The 23,575-nt window shown below is 44.4% G+C and overlaps 1 protein-coding gene across 1 annotated transcript in view; it reads left to right on the top strand.

The window, feature by feature from the left end:
• Nucleotides 1-23,575, top strand: part of RSF1 (remodeling and spacing factor 1) — a 74,203-nt gene that overhangs the window by 6,566 nt on the left and 44,062 nt on the right. The window contains exons 2-8 of the mRNA XM_068116867.2: nt 1,763-1,854; nt 2,903-2,995; nt 9,161-9,366; nt 9,749-9,867; nt 12,934-13,514; nt 17,938-18,036; nt 19,419-19,523. Of these exons, the coding sequence (XP_067972968.2) occupies nt 1,763-1,854; nt 2,903-2,995; nt 9,161-9,366; nt 9,749-9,867; nt 12,934-13,514; nt 17,938-18,036; nt 19,419-19,523 (1,295 nt within the window). The remainder of the gene's footprint in view (nt 1-1,762; nt 1,855-2,902; nt 2,996-9,160; nt 9,367-9,748; nt 9,868-12,933; nt 13,515-17,937; nt 18,037-19,418; nt 19,524-23,575) is intronic.

The following is a 23,575-nucleotide window of genomic DNA, read 5'->3' as shown; positions in this document are numbered from 1 at the left end:
TCACCACAGTTACGCCCAGTGTCCATTGTCTGTTTGACGCCACTTTTCAATGAAAATGCCCACTCGGTCGCAATGCTTTTACATGGCATGCACGTGCTAAGAAGTGCAACTGAGTACCTCAACCCCAGTCACACTCCATTCATAACAGGAGACTAACCACTTTATGCCATCATGAAGAGGTGGCAGTGGCACAATGATGTTGGAGAAGCCCAGTATATGGTGTTACTTGGGGGCTTACACTTCAAGATGTCAGTTATGAAGATGTTGGGTCAATGGGTGGACAGCTTTCTGTTCCAATCTGGAGTAACAACTCTAGAAGAGCTGACAATGCTGTGAAAGGTGATAATGTCACTGGGGTAGGGTTACGCAACAAGTTACAGCAGCATCACTCTATTTTACAGCATTGAGAGATTTGTGATTGTAATCTATCAAAATAATTGAGGGTACAGCTCTTGTGATGATTAATGGCATGATTTGTTCACAAGGGCTCGAAGTATGAGCACCATGCCACCAACTAGTGATACTCTACTTCAGCATGTCAAGCTTGCGGTCCTTCAAGCAGGCCACATCTTGTCGCAATCACTCTGGCCCGTCCCAACGTTCCTAGTCCAGCTGATTGGGGTTATGGGCCCATGATCCGGTTAGGAGACCACTGTAGATGACTCGTCCGGAGGCAGCAAAAGGTTGTGGAGACTCGATTCGTTGTCACTGCAAGGTGTGCTGTTCGGGGAATTGCAAGCGCTTCTCAGAAAAGATTTGTGCTCCTGCAAAGATGGCTGTACCAACAATGGAGACGATTGAAAATGAAATTGTCAAGAATGCTCAGTTAGATTATTGGTGATATGACACAAATGTAACTTCATATGTAAATTTTGACAGTTTTGTGTTTTATTTAGTGTTTAAAACAAGCAATTATCCATTATTCTCACCAATTTATAGCTTAGATTCCTTAGCGTCTATAAACTAAATAAAGAATGCAATGGAAGGATTCTGCCCATAAATGATTTAATTTGTGGGCTCAAACATTTACTCCTTATGTAATAAAATGAGATTTTCGTTAATGATTGTTTTCTTTTTCTTTTTCTGTCAACAGAAAAAATGGTTGCCATGGTTACTGATCAATTTAACATGCTTGCATGGGCTAGACCTAGATCTTGTATGAAGGAGCAAAGTTCAAAATATTTGTGTGCCAAAGGGCATATTTGTACTCAAAAGTGCACATTTCTTCCCCAAAATGGCAAATACGACCTCGACGATAGCGTCTAACTGTAGAGGCAAGGAAGTCATCAGTTGCCGAGGAGGACCGTAATGTCGCCCGTGTGCTTCGTGAAACGCTCGTGCTTCATCGTTTGAATAAACGCTAATTTTCGACGAACACCCGCCTGCCAGTCGGACTTCGATCGAAGAAAAGGACCTTCGGTTTTGTGGCATGAGGGCAGGTTGGAAAGCCGTTGCAAAGTTGCATTTGGTTCGGCCTTGATTACCTTGCTCCCTCCACCAACCTTGCCTTTTGAACTTGAGTTTGGTCCTGATTTTGACACACCTTGGTCTATTTTAATGGTCTAGGATGCAGGATGCATTAAGGTAGCAATTACAGTACACATGAAGGTGTTTTAAAGTGGTCATAGTAAAGGGGTTCCGGGTCTATACCTTCAGTGGAGTAAACATCTTTCAACCATGTATAACGTACTATCTGTCGTAGGTATACTGCTCTTTCTTTGATAAATAGTTTTGCTCTACCTGATGTTGTTCCTTCTGATAGTTCCTCAAGAGCTGGTCACGCTACATCTTCGCTTGTTGAAAACTATGGGCCAAAGTATCGGTGTAGATCGCTGGGAGAAACACCTGGCTAAGGTGAGCTTTCCTGGAGGGAAGGGAAAGGTGGTGAGGTTCTTTGAAACAGTTTGCCAAAATGTATTATAGTTATGATTGTGTAATCCCAACTATGCTAATCCCAGTGCAGGTCTACTTCCAGTGTTTCTGTCTTCTCCCGACTCCTCTCTGGCCTTGCCCCCCCCCCCCCCCAGCTCTCTCTGGGCTCTGTCCCCCAAATATTCCTACAGGTCGCACAACATCTGCCTGCAACCCTCTTATGGTTAAACTGCCAAAATCAAGACTCTCTGCTCACCTTCACTCCTTCATTCCTCTTTTCTCCCGCCTCCTGAACAAAGTCCCTCGCTCTCTTCAATCCCACTCCTCCCTCCAGGTCTTTAAAACAGCTGTTCACCACCATCTCTTATCTTCCCCTGTCCAAAACCTTGATATTTTCTACCCCTGTTAATTTCACCCCAGATCCACTTTTTTTGAAATACCGACTTCTTTCCTTGAAGTCGTAGCAGTGTCCATGTGTTCTATACCTCTCCCACCCCCTCCTTCCCATGCCTCCTCCCCCCAAGCCCTCTCTCTCTCTCCCACAGATCTCCCGATGTCCCTGTTCTCTACTGTTGTGTTTGTGTGCTTCCCTCTCTCTCCCCATCTTGTCTCCCGCTCCCTTTATTATTTGTTTTTTATATACCTGTTTGTTTTTTTGTGATTAATGTTAGTTCTTGCACGAGCCTCGATCTCGTATACAAAACAAAAAAAAAAAGTCTGGTATCTCGCAACCGGTCTGTACCTGGTGTATCCCGGTGTGTACCCCGGTTTAGAATAGGTACACCGTATCCCTGCGCATCGTAAGAGGCGACCAAGGGTTGGCGTCAGGAAGTGCATCCGGCCATAAAAACATTGCCTCAAACAGGGAACCATGATTGTCATGGGGCCCGCAAGGCTAACCCCCGCTCGAGCGGGGAAAATGGCCTTAAAACGATCATTCATTCATTTCATTTTTCATCTCGCAACGACTTTGCCGTGATCAGTTGGGAATAGAATGTGGAACTGAAGCTCTTGTCTAATGCGATTTCAGATATGCGAGGATTTTGATGGAACGCTTGCCTGGGAACTCAAGACGATGGGTTACAACAAATTGAGCATTCGTAACAAGCTCCTCTTGCTCAAGGTATTGAGTCTCCTCGGGCGGTTGCCGCTCTGTGCAACAGCATTCGGCTGGTGTGGATGTCTGCTGTGCTATGCTAAGTTTTGCGGGGATGGAGGAGGAACAGTGATGTTGAGAACCCCATTCGAGTAGTGGTTCCTTCTTTTTATCCATGTTTATTTTGCCCCTCTTTGTGCAGTAAGAATGGGTTACGTTTTTGTAAACTGCTCGATCTCACTTTTGTGTAATCGCATTTCGATACGAATATGAGATAACCCAGTATTATGCGGAATGCAAATTTACACCCCAAAACAGACATAAAAATAGAACTGCACACGGTAGAGAGCATAAATCCACCAGGCTAAACAGTTTTTACGTTTTGTATCCCTCTGATAGGTCGGATCTGGATTCGGACCTGAACCAAAAGCTAATCGGCTTGTTTATGTCACTTAACCACCTCATCCACCAAGTTTTGTCATGAGTCATCCACAACCTTTTGAAAAACAATTCTACAGTGCATTCAGAAAGTATTCAGACCCCTTCACTTTTTTCACATTTTGTTATGTTGCAGCCTTATGCTGAAATCGTTTAATTTCATTTTTTCCCTCATCAATCTGCACTCAATACCCCATAAGGACGAAGAGAAAACAGGATTTTAGAAAGTTTCGCAAATTTATTAAAAAGAAAAAACTGAAATATCACATTGACATAAGTATTCAGACCCTTTGCTATGACACTTGAAATTTAGCTCAGGTGCCTCTCATTTCTCTTGAACATCTTTGAGATGTTTCTACACCTTGATTGGAGTCCACCTGTGGTAAATTAAATTGATTGGACATGATTTGGAAAGGTACACACCTGTCTATATAAGGTCTCACTGCTGACAATGCATATCAGAGCAAAAACCAAGCCATGAGGTCGAAGGAACTGCCTGCAGAGCTCAGAGACAGGATTGTGTCGAGGCACAGATCTGGGGAAGCCCACAAGAAATCTCTGCTGCATTGAAGGTTCCCAAGAGCACAGTGGCCTCCATAATTCTTGAATGGAAGAAGTTTGGAACAACCAGGACTCTTCCTAGAGCTGGCCGCCCGGCCAAACTGAGCAATCGGGGGAGAAGAAGCCCGCTTGGAGTTTGCAAAAAAGCACCGAAAGGACTCTCAGACTGTGAGAAACAAGATTCTGTGGGGTTTCATGTGTCTTTCACTGAGGAGAGGCTTCCGTCTGGGCACTCTACCCAGCCCAGATCGGTGGAGTGTTGCAGTGATGGTTGTCCTTCTGGAAGTTTCTCCCATGTCCACACAGGATCTCTGAAGCTCAGCCAGAGTGACCATCGGGTTCTTGGTCACCTCTATTACCAAGGCCCTTCTCCCCCGAAAATGAATTTAAACGATTTCAGCAAAAGGCTGCAACATAACAAAATGTGAAAAAAGTGAAGGGGTCTGAATACTTTCTGAATGCACTGTATGTATCATTTTTGGCCCCATCACTCAATGGTGAAGAATAGCTTCAGATTTTAAGAAATTCCTATCTTCGTATCTTCACCCAAATCGAATCGATTCATCCTTGTCACACACCAACCTGTCCACCAAGTTTCATCCTAATCCGTTCACAACTTTGAGATATCGGGTCATATATAGGTGTTCACATTATCATTTAATGGTGAAAAATTGGTTAATTTTTTAATCTGATCCGGATTCAAATCTTCACCAAAATTTAATCAATTCTTCCTTGTCCTACACTGAACCTGTCCACCAAGTTTTGTCCGAATCTATTCTCAACTTTTTGAGATATCCTGTTCACAAACAGCCAAACAAACAAGAAAGACGTCGTGCAGAGCATGATACTTGCAAAATCCACCCCCCTCCTCCCTCCCTCCCACCCCTCTCCCCCCATAAAAAGTGGAGCTATGCATACATCAAATTGTCTGAGAAGTTAAGATTTAAATTGATTATCTTTATCAAAGCTCAGTTCAATCGGATGAAAATTGATGATTTTCGAAGTTTGAACTTGAGTTGACCTTCGACCCTTTGACCCCAAAATAGTTGGTTTTCCAATTCAGTGATGTACTTTGCAATTGCTTTTTAATGTCCAGTTAAATATGGCGAAAATGGACAATTTTTCAGACGGAAATTGACGATTTCAGAAGTTTGACCTTGAGTTCACCTTTTGACCCCAAAATAGTTGGTTTTCCAATACCGCAATGTACTTTGCACTTGCTCTTTAATTCTCAGGTTAATAGAATGAAAAGTGACGATTTTTCAGATGAAAATTGACGATTTTAGAAGTTTGACCTTGAGTTGATCTTTTGACCTCAATTATAGTTGTTTTCCCAATTTAGTGACTCAATATGCAAATGCTGTTCATCTTTCAAGTCGATTGGATGAAAAATGACAATTTTAGAAATTTGACCTAAAGATGACCTTTGACCTCAAAATCAATATGCTTCCTTATGACTAACTCCATCATTTTGTGAAGTTTCGTGAAGATCGGTTTAAAATTGTGATCTGTACGTGATTGACATAGACAAATGGACAGACAGACAGTCAGACACGCAGATGGAATAACGCACAAGATCAACCAATATATTTGAAAAGTCTTCGATTTTGCAAGTAACAAATGGGGGTGAAACACATAACTCTATCCACCTTCGGTGGTGGAGGCCATGAAAGATGATGATAATATCAAGATGGAAATACGACAGAGTCCACACACATGCACACAATTTAGCGCTTTGCTCGGTGAAGGTGGGTAAGATGGTGCCTTGCAGTCATGTGATCACGTAACCTCCAATCACAATCGTTTTTGCTCAAACCGACTTCGCCGAACTCCAGTATTGTACGGCTCTGGGTGCGGCTGCACCACTGTGCTATTGGATACCAGAAAGCAAGTGCCACACCAGCTGTTGCTGCATGCATCCTGACCAACAGGAAATGCCAGCCACACATTAACCTGTCAGTGGTACGCAAAACAGTTCTAGGAGTATCCAGGAACAACTAAGTTATAAAAGTCTCTTCTGGCTAATCAGTTGCATAATGCACATGAGCTTAGCGGAACTGCAGCCCCGACTTATATGGAGGATTGTACTGCAGCCAATCCTGGGAAGATAATTTAATCTCTCAATTTTACAGACCAATCCACCCCGGAGAGGAAACATTCACTGACGCGTGTTTCTGGCTTGTTGTCCCTCGTCGGAGTGATCAGATGCAAATATGACATAATACTATTTTGGGGCAAAGGTAGAATGTCATGTGACGTTTAGTTGAAAGGAGCAAATTTTTGTTACCGCAATAACCTGTGAACAATTTAAGAGATTTCAACCAGACCTGACACTTTATGGACTGTAATACAAAGATGAACAGATTCCATCGTAGATTGAACAGGTCAAAGTTCATGTTTGAAAAACCTTTGAAAATCATTTTGTACGCTGTAACTTGGGTTAGAAGCATCTGATGTTGTCTCTTTTCTACTTATTTGTCTCTCTACCTCTCTTCCTCTCTTCCTCTCTCTCTCTCTCTCTCTCTCTCTCTCTCTTCCTCTCTCTCTTCCCGTCTGTCACTCACTCTCTCTCTCTCCCCCCGTCACTCACTCTCTCTCCCCCCGTCACTCACTCTCTCTCTCCCCCCCGTCACTCACTCTCTCTCTCCCCCCGTCACTCACTCTCTCTCTCCCCCCGTCACTCACTCTCTCTCTCCCCCCGTCACTCACTCTCTCTCTCCCCCCGTCACTCACTCTCTCTCTCCCCCCGTCACTCACTCTCTCTCTCCCCCCGTCACTCACTCTCTCTCTCCCCCCGTCACTCACTCTCTCTCTCCCCCCGTCACTCACTCTCTCTCTCCCCCCGTCACTCACTCTCTCTCTCCCCCCGTCACTCACTCTCTCTCTCCCCCCGTCACTCACTCTCTCTCTCCCCCCCGTCACTCACTCTCTCTCTCCCCCCGTCACTCACTCTCTCTCTCCCCCCGTCACTCACTCTCTCTCTCCCCCCGTCACTCACTCTCTCTCTCCCCCCGTCACTCACTCTCTCTCTCCCCCCGTCACTCACTCTCTCTCTCCCCCCGTCACTCACTCTCTCTCTCCCCCCGTCACTCACTCTCTCTCTCCCCCCGTCACTCACTCTCTCTCTCCCCCCGTCACTCACTCTCTCTCTCCCCCCGTCACTCACTCTCTCTCTCCCCCCGTCACTCACTCTCTCTCTCCCCCCGTCACTCACTCTCTCTCTCCCCCCGTCACTCACTCTCTCTCTCCCCCCGTCACTCACTCTCTCTCTCCCCCCGTCACTCACTCTCTCTCTCCCCCCGTCACTCACTCTCTCTCTCCCCCCGTCACTCACTCTCTCTCTCCCCCCGTCACTCACTCTCTCTCTCCCCCCCGTCACTCACTCTCTCTCTCTCCCCCCGTCACTCACTCTCTCTCTCCCCCCGTCACTCACTCTCTCTCTCCCCCCGTCACTCACTCTCTCTCTCCCCCCGTCACTCACTCTCTCTCTCCCCCCGTCACTCACTCTCTCTCTCCCCCCGTCACTCACTCTCTCTCTCCCCCCGTCACTCACTCTCTCTCTCCCCCCGTCACTCACTCTCTCTCTCCCCCCGTCACTCACTCTCTCTCTCCCCCCGTCACTCACTCTCTCTCTCCCCCCGTCACTCACTCTCTCTCTCCCCCCGTCACTCACTCTCTCTCTCCCCCCGTCACTCACTCTCTCTCTCCCCCCGTCACTCACTCTCTCTCTCCCCCCGTCACTCACTCTCTCTCTCCCCCCGTCACTCACTCTCTCTCTCCCCCCGTCACTCACTCTCTCTCTCCCCCCGTCACTCACTCTCTCTCTCCCCCCGTCACTCACTCTCTCTCTCCCCCCGTCACTCTCTCTCTCCCCCCGTCACTCACTCTCTCTCTCCCCCCGTCACTCACTCTCTCTCTCCCCCCGTCACTCACTCTCTCTCTCCCCCCGTCACTCACTCTCTCTCTCCCCCCGTCACTCACTCTCTCTCTCCCCCCGTCACTCACTCTCTCTCTCCCCCCGTCACTCACTCTCTCTCTCCCCCCGTCACTCACTCTCTCTCTCCCCCCGTCACTCACTCTCTCTCTCCCCCCGTCACTCACTCTCTCTCTCCCCCCGTCACTCACTCTCTCTCTCCCCCCGTCACTCACTCTCTCTCTCCCCCCGTCACTCACTCTCTCTCTCCCCCCGTCACTCACTCTCTCTCTCCCCCCGTCACTCACTCTCTCTCTCCCCCCGTCACTCACTCTCTCTCTCCCCCCGTCACTCACTCTCTCTCTCCCCCCGTCACTCACTCTCTCTCTCCCCCCGTCACTCACTCTCTCTCTCCCCCCGTCACTCACTCTCTCTCTCCCCCCCGTCACTCACTCTCTCTCTCCCCCCCCGTCACTCACTCTCTCTCTCCCCCCGTCACTCACTCTCTCTCTCCCCCCGTCACTCACTCTCTCTCTCCCCCCGTCACTCACTCTCTCTCTCCCCCCGTCACTCACTCTCTCTCTCCCCCCGTCACTCACTCTCTCTCTCCCCCCCGTCACTCTTTCTCTCTCTCCCCCCCGTCACTCTTTCTCTCTCGCTCCCCGTCACTCTTTCTCTCGCCCCCCGTCACTCTTTCTCTCGCTCCCCGTCACTCTTTCTCTCTCGCCCCCCGTCACTCTTTCTCTCTCGCCCCGTCACTCTTTCTCTCTCGCCCCGTCACTCTTTCTCTCTCGCCCCGTCACTCTTTCTCTCTCGCCCCGTCACTCTCTCTCTCTCTCCCACTCTCTCCCACTCTCTCCCACTCTCTCCCACTCTCTCCCACTCTCTCCCACTCTCTCCCACTCTCTCCCACTCTCTCCCACTCTCTCCCACTCTCTCCCACTCTCTCCCACTCTCTCCCACTCTCTCCCACTCTCTCCCACTCTCTCCCACTCTCTCCCACTCTCCTCCACTCTCTCCCACTGTCTTTCACTCTCCCACTCTTTTCCACTCTTTTCCACTCTCAATCTCATCATGCTGAATTGTAAACAAAACATTCCGTATATACGTTAACTATTGTATATCATATGAAGTTCGTAACTTTGGGCTTTTTCTGCTAATTATTCCTGAAACCACTTCTGCCTGTTGCATTTACTCAGCCCTGTTTCTTGCCATCCACCCACCCCTCCTCCTCTACCCACCACTTTTCTTTCCCTTCACCTCCCCTATGGAATCTCAAGTTCCTTTGCGAGAGCCAGTTTGATGAGAATGTTCGGTTCAAGAACACTGTCAATGAGGAGGAGGCTAGCACCATGCGATTACAGCCTGTTGGGAGGGACCGTGCCGGCCTCCTTTACTGGCTGCAGCTCGATTGCGATCTTAATCTGCGTCTCTACACTGAAGAACCCGACGATGATGGAGAGTCGACATGGAAACTGCTATCCAGGTGACTCTACCTCCCATCACCCTCTCCACCCTCCACTCCCATGCTATTCATATCATCACCTTGTGATTTCACTTCGTTGGACCAAACTAAGAACCATCTTGGTGGCGTTAAGATGAATAATGAAGCTATCAAAGCACTTGTCCTTGAAATGACTGTGTACCCATCCCAAATATTATGCACTGATGGCATCAAGGTGATACCGCGTCCGTATGTCTGTACGTGTAGCAGGATAATGATCTGAAAATAGCGTGAGTTTCATAAAACACCCTTTGCTTTGTGATTTTTCTCAAATTTAAAAGTCCATTTCAACCTTTGAAACATTCCAAAACAAAAAAGTCAAAATTTGGTCAACAACTGTTTTTTATTGTCATTGATGTGCAAGGTCTCAAGAGGAGGTGGAAAAGGTGATTGAAAAGCTGAAGTTGCAGGAAAAGAACGCTAATGATGCAGCGGGGAGCCCATCTGACTCTGGGTCTGACGCAGAGCCTGAAGATGAGGCTGGTGAGGTGGCCATTGTTGTGTTGTGTGTGCCTTACGTGACCCCTGGAGCTATGGGAATGGTGGGATGGTGTTGTCGAGTTTGCCCGTTGTGCACATCTGCTTAAAGGGGAACCCAAACACAATTCATTTTTGGCTGAAAACCATTGAAAACCATTAATCACGGTCTAATCTGATGGCAATTATTTTTTGGAATTTTTTTTCCAATAACAAAGTTTTAATTCTTGATTTTTGCCAGTGACATCACACTCTGAAAGCCCACCTTGATCCAAATGGCGGTTTACATCGAGAAACTGTATTTGGAGCTCGGATTCCGATACCGATTCCACCGTCATTAGCAACTCTGAAGGTGAAACTGATCAGTGGAATTTTGAAGAAACTATTGGAGACAAAATTAGTGATGGAAAGGCTTTTGAGGGAATTATGGGGCCGTATCGTTTTGAGCCGTATGCGAGCGATTCATACGAAGACAATGGTGACAATGGAGTCTACGGATTGGTCGTTTTTGTTTTTCGTACAATTGATGGTTTAACAAGGGATTTTGTATTAATTGATAAATGAGTTTTATTACTCCAGAAGAAATATGACACGGCACGGACATCGCCGACAAAATGTGTGACAAATGCTTTGTCCCACAATCACAGGCTGATCCGGTGTCCTGTATGTTACAGGATCGTCCCGTTTCATACTTTCCCGGCACGCCATTTGTGCCTGAGGTTGCGCGGTGTCATGTCTCACCATGGTGTCCATGTCGTACCGTGTCCCGCCCCAGTGAGGGGGGGAGCGGAAGTGTTGTGGCGAGGTGAGATCGGTCAATGGCAGGCCAACACAGGTGTTCGATTCACCATTCAAATCGCCGGTGTACATAGGTTGGTGGCTGGGTTGAGATGGTCTTACAGTTTTGAGCGACGGCTGTTTCTTCCGCCTAATCATGGGGATGGCATCCTCTCTCAATCGTGGTGGAAAACCACAATATCTAGCCATCTCTGTTGTTTCATAACGGTGCTCTGTAAAATATTCCGAGCACAAAAGAGAACATTTGTAGGCCCGATTCACATTCAGGTATTTCGGACAAACCTCGTACAATTTCTGGCAAACATAGGGTCTTTCGGCCATTGGCGTAGCATGAAACCATCTCGGTTTGAAATTACAACCACCAAGGACGCATCAACCCGGCATATTTGTGGAAAATCGAAACTTGTTCGCCGTTCGATTTAAATCTTACCGCGATGTCACCCATCGACAGTACGGAAATGGCATTCGACTTCTGAGTGTGATGTCACGGCTATACGTGAAGAAGAAGATGAAGAAGGTTTGGGTGTTTAGTTGCAAAATTATCAACTTTATAAATTGGACAAAGACGCGTAATATCTATTTTGTAGGGTAACTAGGGATAGATTAGCGTTGAGGTGGTCTGAGCGCTTGGGTTCCCCTTTAAATGACAGTGATTTCTTCGTTATGAAAAGGGTGCAAGACAGTTGCTCGTTTTGAAATGGCAGTACATGCACCAGCTTAAAAATATTTAGATGAAAAGAGATTCATTTTAACTTTTTGCTATGCCTCTGTCGAAGTCGGCGAAGTTGTCCGTCCGGCTGTCTGTGTGTCCATCCCTCCATCCGTGATAAATTTTTGTCACTGGGATAACTTGAGAACAGCTGAAGGGATCTAAGTCAAGCTTGGTGCAGGTATGTACAATAAGGTAAAAATGAACTGATTACATTTTGGGGGTCACAAGGTCAAAGGTCAGAGGTCATATTAGGTAAAAATTCTGTTACCACAAAAACTTGTGAAGCAGTAATGGGATTTTCACCAAACTTGGTATAATTATATATTATGAGGCAAAGATTAACTGATTAGGTTTTGGGTGTCAAGAGGTCAAAGGTCATGCTAAGTTACAATTATTTTGCTACCGCGATAACTTAACGGCTGAATGGATCTAAGGCAAGCTTGGTACAAGTGTGTGCATAATGATGTAATAATGTGTATGGAGGCATATTGGTCGACATTGCGACGATGGAGAGTGCTATTGTAGTTTTTTTCCTCAACATCATGGATCAAAACCCAATCTGCTGGGGTTAATTGATTTATCATGTGGCGATCAAAACTCAGGCTCTCATCACAGGCTGTGATAAGGAGAGCAAATAAATAAATAAAGTTGTCATTTTTTGGCATCAACTCACTCAAATCTGGAAATTACACCAATGATCAATGAGTGCAGAAGAGTGACCAATGCTCAAGCTTGAGTATGAACACACCTTTGGTCATCTCCGGATCCCTTGGGTGTTTCTGGGCTGTTCCCAGCTGTCCCTTCCCCCTAAAGAAATGGTAAATATGCTTTCAATTAAATACCGTATATACGTGAAAGTGCAGCAAGTCCGTCACTCACTATGTACGTATAATTCCAAATTAATTATCTGACGTATAAGGAACTGATACTCCAAAGCTGAAACTTGCAAGAAATGTGGAGCAGATATATATATTTTTTCTCAGGCTTGAAACGAACCGTGTCGAGCTTAGTCATACGGGGCTTGACACACACATTGCGCTGCAAGGACACCGGGCATGGTCATACATTTTGCTGGTTAAACGGTCTTGTTCATTTGCTCGAGATGGCTGCTTTATCAGAGGTTGCTCAGAGGTGGTGAGCCACCTGGGTGCCGTTCTTGCCCAACTCCAAGTTCTTCTGGATTGTTACATCATAGTGACGTCATCATTTAATTGGTATTTTATAACGTTTGGTAGAAAATTGGTGTTTTAAATACTTGTAGTTTAGCAATGCAGTTTGCGATACTCATATCACAGTTCCACCTGTGTCATAGCAATCGTATTCTTGTAGCAAGTTGCATCATTCTGTTGTGCAACTCCTTATTGGAAAAATGATATAATGATTTCCCTCATGCCCTTAATGCCCCGTTTTGTAATATTCCACTTTTTGAGGTGTGAACGTAATCAAACGAAATCGAGCTATTAATCAACAATGTGAATCCTGGTTTCTTATTTGAAGTGACTTTACGAAGAAACAATGATCAATTCAAAAATTAACCAAGCATGCCTCCTTTCTTAAAACAGATCCCAGTGCTGAGGGCAAGGTGGTGGTTGGAGGTGATCAGCAAGAGGGCATCTCTGAGAATGAGCAAAAGAAGAAGAAGAAGAAAACGTCGAAAAATGAGGAAGAGGTTGTTGCAGAGAGCGGGGAAGGAAATAAAGCGGAAGCTAGTGAAAAGGTCGAGGGTGACGAAGATAGAGATGAGGATATGGAGGATGAGGATGAGGATGATACTTCAGTGGTTCGTGAAGCTGTGGTCAAGCTGGAGCGGCTTGGTAATGAGGCGTTGGACAAACTTTCGCGCAACCGTAATGGCGGCAAAGACGATAAGCAAGCAAAACTGCCAATGAAGAAGCGAGAGATTCGCATGGCGAAGGAGGATGACAAGGTAGTTGGTGGTGCGGTCAGGAAGGGGACCAAGTCAGGTGATGTCGATGCCGACGAAGCGGAAGTTCGGGCTGATAGTCAGAGCAGCAGGCAGAGTGATCTTCACAATGGCGGCAGCAGAAGCAAGGGTGGGGAAGAGCCGGCTCATCGAAACAAAAGGCAGCGATCACCACGTTCCAAGAAAGAGGTGGCGGATGATGAGGAGGATGAAACCAAGGTATGGCGTCGTTTTATGTGCTTCCCTTTCAAGTTATTTACTGTCATTGATCTTAGTTGGGGAATTACCATGGACAACTACTGAAAAGAACCAGCGTGCGGTGGTAACGCAGATTTGCAAAGGTTAATGTCACACACCACACTTCCTGTTATTTGTCACACCACACTTCCTGTTATTTGTCACACACCACACTTCCTGTTTTTTGTCACACACTACACTTCCTGTTATTTGTCACACACCACACTTCCTGTTATTTGTCACACACCACACTTCCTGTTATTTGTCACACCACACTTCCTGTTATTTGTCACACACCACACTGCCTGTGAAGTTGCGTCGACTCATGACCGAGTGTTTTCCCCGAGGACTCAAAGGCTTGTATTCACTGTGATTTGTTATTTATTTATTAGATTTGCTTATTTATTTGTGTTTTGCTCCGTTTTTTGGTTTGTTTATTTATTCACTAATTAAATTATCCATTAACATAACTATTCATTTGTATTATTCATTCAGCTATTTTCATTCATTTACTCATTGATTGTTTTTTTTGTTTTAATCTTTATTTATTTTCTTTATTTATTTACTTTTTTTCTTTAATACTTTATGTAGTTATTTATCTTATTTATTTAATCTATTTATTAATCTGTCCATTTCCCAAACATAATGTTTAGTGTCTGCTCTGAGTTTGTGAGGTCGGTGGTTCAAACCCTGGCCGTGTCATACCAAAGACTTAAAATTAGTATGTGCTGCTTCCTTGCTTGACACTCTGCATTTACAAAGATAGCGCACGGACAGCAATGCTGGCAAGGCAATGGCAAACCATCTAGTATTATCCATGCCAATAACCTACTTCGACAGTACCAACGCTCTGCAGAGTATGTTACATCAAATAAAATCTATTTATTGTTAAAAGGAAGGACATTTTCACGCTGGAAGGACATTTTCACGCTAAATCAATTTTTGCACATTTTCCGTTACAGCAGAGAAGTGCGAATTGAACCGATTTGTGCCTGAAGCGTTTTGAATTGGAAATATTTTGGTTAAACTCTATTTTTAGGATCAATTAGACACTGATAGAACAAAAAAAAAATCATATTTATTTTGGAAATTATGCAAAACAACTAAAATAAATGGTCTGACATATGGACACCAGACGTTACCCATCCAAAAATGAACAAATTTTTTTTTTGGACTCATTTTTGGCATTTTGACTTGCGTTGTGGCGTTCACATCATCTTGTGGTTTTTTGATGGCAGTGTGCACATCGGGATTGCTTTTCTTGGGTTACTACCCAGCTAATGCACAGTCTTTTAGTACTGTGTGGGAGTTGCACACAACCTCTCACAGGTAGCGTGCAGATGACACCGTCAAATCAAACGTGGGCATCTCCTGCGATCAGGCACAATCGGCATCTGTTTTCTGTAATTGATTTGAAAAGAATCCGTTTTCCGCATCTGTTTTCTGTCATGAAAATTACCAACAAACCATTTTCTTCCGGTGTACTATATGTCGGACACGGGTCCAAAAGGGTTAACGACGCGCGAATATATTTGCCTTTTTTTGGAGATATTACAGTACCACGGGGTACAAAGAATGCTCTTCCACGAGCCTCGACTTTGAAGAGAGAGAGAAAAATAAAAAATAGTGATGCACGACTGACCAACATTCCTAAAGAAGTGGAAGGCTTTCGACGAAATTAAGGTATTATTGAAACGTAGCGTGGAAGATGTAACATACCGATATCCGAGGAATTATGAAGTTACTGGTGAAAGGTTGGGCCAGATACATGTCAACACTATGATGCAGATTTCACAGGAACCCTGAGTTTATGGTTCAGGAGAACAACAGAAACATCGTTGTCTCACAAAACCAGCATTGTTTTTTGCACTGTCTATGATGGGGAATCTGTGAAGAGAAAATGGTTCCTATTCTTCAGATCAAAAGCCAAAATCTACGACTTCACACGTGCACTCATCTCTGGTGTAAGTTCACCGTTTTTGTATGTGGGTTCAACGATTGGGCGCATATAATTGGAGCCGTCGAGAAGTACAAAAATATAGATGAACACAAAGAGCCAATGTGCAACGATCAAGCATCGAAAGTTGTATCGACGTTAAACTCCAGCGCCAAATTGGAAATGAAAGAAAATATTGGCATCCACTTTCGCCAAGTCTAGTCGAGGTGATAGATTTTTTTTTTTAAAGTGTGTGTGGCTTTGCTCTCCGAGGAACTTATGGAATCATTGGATTGCCGCATAATGGGAATTATCTAGGGCCTCAACGTTCTTGAATGAACAGCAAAGGTTGATGCTTTTTCACGCTGATGATATTTCATGATATGGAAACGAGGGTCCAGGAAATCCAAGTCACTTGACTTCATCTATTTGTGATGAACTAATTATGTTGATGGCTAAAAAAAAGTTGTTTATGCTTCATCAGTTGCTAAACCAGTGGATCGCTTCTTGCTTTTTCTCCCCATCAGTCGCACAGGCGAAAATACCGTATTTTTCGGTGTACAAATCAAATTGGTAATTTTACCATTTTTATTTCCTTCATTCATAGACGAGTCGATTTGGAGTGCAAGATGAAGTCAGGTCAACGACAGTAGTTAGCAAAACTTGCATTCAGAACAAGAAGAAGAAGACCACCCCTCCTTTTGCATCTGCAGATGCATGGGGCTGCCGAAGCAGTTTCCTAGGCTGTTGGGCACAATCTTGGATGGGTCGCCACCCGATGCAAGATACTCGAATGGCTCATTATTCCCAGTAAGTAAGTTGGTACTCATTTTGCCGACCTTGGAACGATGGCTGGCTGAGTCAACCCTCATGGTGTTAATTCAACGGCACGACAGGGGCTCAAACTCAAGACTGAGATCTTAAGTCAGCCACCTTATCCGTTAAGCCACACCAGGCTTCAGTCAGAACAATGGAGGTGTTGATACCTCCCTGACGTTCACAACATATTGCTTGCTACGGTACTTCTAGGGTCATGCATATTGAGCTGAGGTTTAGGATATTATTTGAATTACTTTGTGGGGCGACCTTTCGGATAAATTATGAATTGTATATAGTTTTTATACCTCCGCCAACGAAGTCGCCGAGGCATTAAGTTTTCAGGTTGTCTGTCCGTCCGCGATGGGTTTTCGTTTCCGTGATAACTTAAGAATGGCTGACGAGATCTAAGCCAAACTTGGTACAACTATGTATAATTATGCAAAGATTAACTCCGAGGAACTGATTAGATTATGGGGTCGAGAGGTCAAAGGTCAGAGATGCCTTTCGGTAAGAATTCCTTTACTGAGTTAACTTGTGAACCAGTGATGGGATTTTGCCCAAACCTGGTATAAGTGCATGGTATGATGCAAAAATGAACTGATTGGATTTTGGCATCAAGAGGTCAAAGGTCAGATGTCCTGTCAGGTAAAAATGTGATACTTCAAAACAGCGGAAGGAATTTAAATCACAAACTTGGTGCGATCATGTATAATGATGTAATAATCGGTCGACGTCGTTCTTGTTTTTTTTTTGTTTTTTTTGTGTGACATCAGGAGCTGACTAATCTATTATTTATTGCTTCTAACGTCAGGTCGTTGATGTCCTGGCAATTTTAATCATTTTGCAATTAAACAATCAACATTCACTCTTCTTCAGAGGCGTTTTTGTCTGATCAGGGGACGAAAGCTCAACGTCGGGTGCACCTTGCTTCATATTACAAAAACATGACTTGGCAGAAATTGCGCATGAATAAAACAAGCACACAAATAAATAAATAAATCAATGCAGAAATGGTTCTGCAAGATGACAACAGACTGCTTGTGCTACCATGGCAAATAGGGAGCAAAAAGTGAATAACCAGGAAGAATAAAGAAATACAGTTGTGAAGGAAATCCCACAAGACTGATCCAGGGATCTCATTGTGGGTCTCATTGCTTCGCACAGCTGAGGAGACCTTTGCCTCACAGCCTAAATTTGGTTGCATATTGTTGACCGCTGTAGATTTTTCTGCAATGTCCGTGTAAGAACGTCGATGCTCCTGCCTTGCTGACTGATGCTTATTCTTCGTAGTAGATCGAAATTTCGAGCCTTTCGAGCGGACGAACGAGCATCTACCTTCTTAAAAAGAACTGTGATTTCGTGATATAACGACTTGTTTGATACGGAATGCTGGCCTCATCACTATGCTGTTTAAAGTTGTATTTAAAAATTACTTTTTTCTTGGTTGCAGTGAACTGCACCTGCCTCATTCCGAGCCGTCTTCACATTCCGTGCGAAGATTTTTTTTCTTCTTTCCTTTGCTTTCCTAATGGGAGACGTTTGGGTTTTAAAAAGTTTGCAAATCCTGACAGCGCCCATTTCATACGGCTGTTTCCCATATGTTTTTGTTGATAATATGTGGGTTTATTATCGGTGCATTGTGGTGAACAGGAAAAAGAAGGCACCAGAGGGTCGGACAGCGAGCACAGCTCCGAACATTCCCATGATGACTCCTGCAAACGCTGTGGCCTCTCCAGCCAGCCTGAACTGGTGAGGAGCTATCTGCTTTCACCTACAGTTTCAAACATTTACACTCGAATGTGCAGGTCTTTATTTTTATGGTAAAATTTTGGGATTATTAAAACGAAAGAAATGTTGAGTGGTAAGCAGCACCAAAATGTAAGAAGCACCCCTTTCCGCATCTTCAGATACACAGGTTTTCCCCCTGGATTTGGGGACACAACCCTGGACGGGTTGCCACTCCATTGCAGGGCACTCGAATGGCTCATTTTTCCCACTAAGGTGGTATGCGTTTTGCCAACCTCAGAACTATGACAGGCTGAGTCAGTGCACCTGGTGTTGGTTTAACAGCACGGCAGGAATCCAACCCGAAAATCCTAATATCTTAAGCCGGCCACCATAACCGATAAGCTAGCACCAGTCTCCAAAATATAAGGCAAGGCAATCATTTCGAACCCATGGACAGATTCCCGAACACAATATGTGGTCTGCAGTGCACACAAAAGTGGTTGAAAAGTGCTACCCCTATCCTCGTCATGAAGTGAGAAGTCTCATCCACTTCAGCGTTTTATAATGCTAATTGCTTTACAGCACTATGGCCGCTTAGGTGCCAAAACATGATTGTTGTGCCACCCCTGTGGCAATGGGGCATCGTGATGACGTTGTCCACCATTAGCTGCTTCAGCTGCTCCATGGCTGTCGATCGCAATCTCGAATCCAAACGGCCATGTCTGATATCCGGTCGCCAAACGCGTTGGGTAAACGCCAGGAAGAGGTGGCCATAACTTTGCGTTTCGCTTTCTTCTTCTTCTTCAATCTTCACCTCGTGCTTGAGAGGCACAGTGTCTGATTGGCTCACCGGTCTTGCGCTGCAAGCTAACTATGTAGATAACAGCATGAATTTGCAGGGGATGAAGAAAAGGTGACAAGTTTAAGATTGAAACGTGGCGCCTTCTTTTTTTCTGTACAAGGTCTAGGCTCGTGGAAGAGAACAGACACAGAACAGATCAGGAAACAACATAACAAAGGGAACAGCAGGAGAAAGGGGAAACACCAACTGCAGGACATAGGGAGAAAGTCGCTGAGACGGACAAACAAGGGATGCAGGTAATGATGAGTGGTCAGGGTGCGTTCTTTCTCCTTTGTGTGCGTTCGGCACAGAAGCCACACCCAGGCCCATCTCTCTTCTCACGGAATTTGGTCCTCATGACTAAAAACATTTTTACACTTTTAAACTGCAGTGGAGCGGTCTTCACCGGTCTTCTACACAATAGTTTGTTATTTTAACACTGGTTTGGACCCATCTATTATGCCTGCAAATGAAGCAATACGTTGCCTTTAAAAAAAAAAAAAAAAAAAAAAAAAAAATTTTTTTTTATGTAAACCACGATTCCTCTTCGCAATCCCTGCAGATCCTGCTCTGCGACGATTGTGATTCTGGTTATCACACGGCCTGCCTGCGACCTCCACTGATGATTGTTCCCGAGGGCGAGTGGTACTGTCCTCCTTGCCAGCATGTATGTATGTTGCCAATCTCCCACTCACCAGCCTGTTTGATTTTTGCATCATGTGACCAGCTGCCATTGCTTTGCATTTGTAGCATGTCTCATTTTAAGGTCGCATGACGTATTTTATTCGTATCCCCAAAAAAATTCTCACTTTTCTAGTGCAGATGGATTGGTTTCGCTTTTTGCATTTTCTCATTGTGCCCTCGATGTGTCAGGAAAGGTTGAATGTTTGTTAGATTGCAACATTGTTGTCGTCGTCGTCGTTTGCCACTTTTGTGCTGTACGTCTTCCGTGTTTAATTCACTTTGTCATCTAAAATCGATATCGTCGACCTTTGTCAATCGAGCCTCTCAAATTGTTGCCGAAGGGATGAGAGAGGGTATTGCAATCGGCGTGTGGTCAGCCAGCGATTCCACACACAGACCAACTTCAACGTAGCGCCCTCTGGTGGCCTGATTTAATATTGCTGCCCCAAGTTGCCTTCAGCTCAGTCAAACAACGTTGCTGATGTAACCAAAACGTTTTTACATCTAATTTTAACCACAAGTCGATTTTGTATCTTGAATGCGCATCAAGTCCGAGTTAAGAGATTATTCGTGTTTCATCATTGGTGGTCTCCACCTGTGTCAGTCTGTTTGCGTACAGTTGTCAAAGGCTGTACATAGCATGTCTCTCCTTTTTATAGCTGGAGGAATTTGTCTGTGTCTGTGTGATGGGTATCGTGTAAAATTCACATATAAATCGATTAATTGATGTGATTAGACAGGATAACTTTTACGAACCATTACCATCATATTGTACATATGTATAGACGCAGCAATTTATTGGACGATTCCTTAGCTTCACACAGTCCCGCAAAAACACAAAAAGCTATTGTAAGGGTGCTGGGTGTCAGTCAATGAGTCTGCAATTCTTTCAGATCTACTGGGATCTATATATACCCTGGTGAGGTTCTGAATTGTTAAAAAAGCAATATTGTTCTTTTTTTAAAATCCTTTGGTGTGGGTGTTTCTTTTATTTTAAAATATATTTTCTTTTCTTATTGTTCCAATAAACGTCTTTTCAAATAACTCCGCCCGGTAACTACTTATGAAGTTCAGCCACTGAAAACCAAATATACTGTACATTGTACGGTATACCAAATGATATTAGCTCAAAAATTTGAAAAAGAGAAGGAAAAGAAAAAGTTTTTCAGGATTGCTTTTGAAATAGTCGAACAGCAGCGTTTGTATTTCCTTCCTTCGCCTTCATCTTCTGGCCATGTGTCGCAACAAAGGAGTTTTTTAATTCCCCTATAAAATCGAATCTTTTTACAGGTTTTTTTCTTTTCTTCATTCTTGTTTCTCTTCTAGTCCTTTTGTTCCCGGGGAAGGGTTAAAAGCGCGACATTCCCTTAATTTTCCGAATGTAATACGCATTTGTTTCACGAAAAGAATTTTTTAACTTCGGGTGTGTATTATATACAGTGACAAATCAAATTGATAATTTGAAAAATGGCAGCGGGTCCAGAACATAACTTTCGGCACGCGTTGTGAGCTATAATACAACTGTACTTATCAGGAAGACACAGTTAAGAGGATTTCTGTCACGAGTTTTTTGTCCCCCGTCGCACCGCGGAGCGAAAGGGGGACAATGGTTTTCCCGTCCGTCCATGCATACGTGCGTGCGTGCGTAAGCGAAGGACCGCATTCGAATTTGGTGTGTGGGTGCAACCCACGTCAAAATCCAAGATGGCCGCCGCCATGTATGTCTGACGCCATGTATGTCAACCTTGTGAGCGGAATATCTTGAAAAATAAGCGAAGTACCAAGTTCTAATCTGGTGTGTGGGTGTATCTTGGCATAAGGAAGAACCCTATTGAAAATTGGGTCGCGACGTCAAAATCCAAGATGGCCGCCGCCATGTATGTCTGAACCTTGTGAGCGGAATATCTTGAAGAATAAGCGAAGCACCAACTTCTAATCTGGTGTGTGGGTGTATCTAGGCATAAGGAAGAACGCTATAGAAAATTGGGTCGCCATGTCAAAATCCAAGATGGCGGCCGCCATGTATGTCTGAACCTTGTGAGCGAAATATCTTGAAAAATAAGCGAAGTACCAACTTCTAATATGGTGTGTGGGTGTATTTGGGCAAAAGGAAGAACCCCATTGAAAATTGGGTTCCACGTCAAAATCCAGGATGGCCGCCTTGTGTCTTCCACTTTGTCAACTCACATCACTTCACCGACGGGGGACCTAGGCGTAACGCTTGTTCAGTTTATTTTTAAATCGATCTTACGAAATCAGAACAGGGCCCTCAACCCTCTGCGCCGAACCACCGTGAACACCCAACTTGGCTTTATTGTTATAATAGGCCTTGATTTCATGGTGTATTTTTTAATGGATTGTAAAAAATCAAAGCCACCGTCTTTACGTAAACGCAGCGAGGAAAATGTTATGATGGGTTTTTGACAATATTTATTCGTCAGCTGCAATTTCAAAGAAAGCAAGCACTAAGGCAAACACACAATTAGCAATTTAATGGACTCTGTAACATTCTGGTCATCAAAGGGTTCCTTTTTTTTGTATACCAAGTTAAGGCTCGTGTAAGAGTTAACACATGGAACATATAATAAAGGGAGCAGGAGACAAGAGGGGCAGAGAGAGGGGGAAAAACACAAGCACAACAACAGTAGAGAACAGCAACATTGGTAGATCTGTGGAAGGGAGAGGGCTGGTGGGTGGGGTGGGGGGTACACTGTATAAAACAAATGAACACTACTGGGAAAGAAGTCGGAGATTGAAAGAGGTGGATTTGGGGTGAATTAATGGGGGTAGAAAAGATCAAGGTTTTGGATGGGGGAAGAGATAAGAGATGGTGGTGAACAGCTGTTTTGAAGACCTGGAGGGAGGAGTGGGATTGAAGAATACTTTGAATACTTTGATAATGGGAATACTTTGACCAAAGTATTGCAAAAGTTGAGGAGCATTTTATGCACAGTAAACAAAACAAATTCCATATATTCCATTTGGTGTTTGTGTTTTATATTCGGAAAGTTACGACAATCAGAAAACGATATTGATTATCCACAAATGGAATCAACAGAACGTTGATCGAGGTATGCTAACTCGCTTGGGAGCAAGGAAAAGCGAACATTTTGCGCGTTAACCCTTCGTCGGACCCCTCACGACAGCATGGCTCACATTAACAAAGCCCGTCTAACTGATGTCGCTACTTTAATCACTGGGACGGATAAACGAGGCACATGTGACTTTTGATTCAGAAATAATGTGATCACATTTCATCGAAGCACCGACAGTCACATACATGAGACTACAGGCGGTGCAGTTTATTTTATCGACTTCATTTTCCTCATTTATTCAGCCTCCTTGATCTTTGACCACGTTTACTAGTTCACTAGTAATAAATTAATATCGTGCAAATGCTTTTTGGAGTTTGCTATTCTTGTTCAGTTCTGTTGTTTTTAGATTCTCAAATGTTCAAACAAACAAGTCGGGCTTCTACGACCCGGTTCATCTAGTTTTGGTCATTCAACAATATTATACACAGCCCATGCTGCTCATAGGCTGTCTCCCCTACGCTCCACACCTCCTTCCTCACAACGAGAGCACAGCCATCGGAATGAGCAAGACTTCATAATGAGGGAATGGTGAATCTGCGGAAACTCTCCTCACTCCGAAAGAAGGCCTTCATGGCAAATCAATACATTCATCTTGTTTCCGGAAGCTCTTGTTAAATTGCTGAATTTTTCACAATACTCCGACCATCATGCTGTGTGGATAAATGAATAAAAAATAAGGATGGATGTTCCACGATAAAACGTATTTTGGTCTACCTGGTCAGAACAATGGAGAGTTTGAGATGACGATGACTGTAAACTCAGGAATCTTCCAATCACATCAGGATATATGGCACCCGTTATCATTGCACCATGAAAACCTTTGACAACCACATTATGGTTTTGCCAAGAACGTGGAAATTGACAGAATTCACCACCACCATCAACAACAACAACAACAACAACAACAACATCATTCGTGAGCTGAGGGAAGTGAGGCAGC

This window comes from Myxine glutinosa, chromosome 5 (assembly GCF_964187855.1).
Source record: "Myxine glutinosa chromosome 5, kmMyxGlut1.1, whole genome shotgun sequence".
In the NCBI taxonomy this organism is placed as follows: domain Eukaryota; kingdom Metazoa; phylum Chordata; class Myxini; order Myxiniformes; family Myxinidae; genus Myxine; species Myxine glutinosa.
The sequence above is the reverse complement of the archived record's forward strand: the minus strand, read 5'-3'. Positions and strand labels throughout refer to the sequence as shown.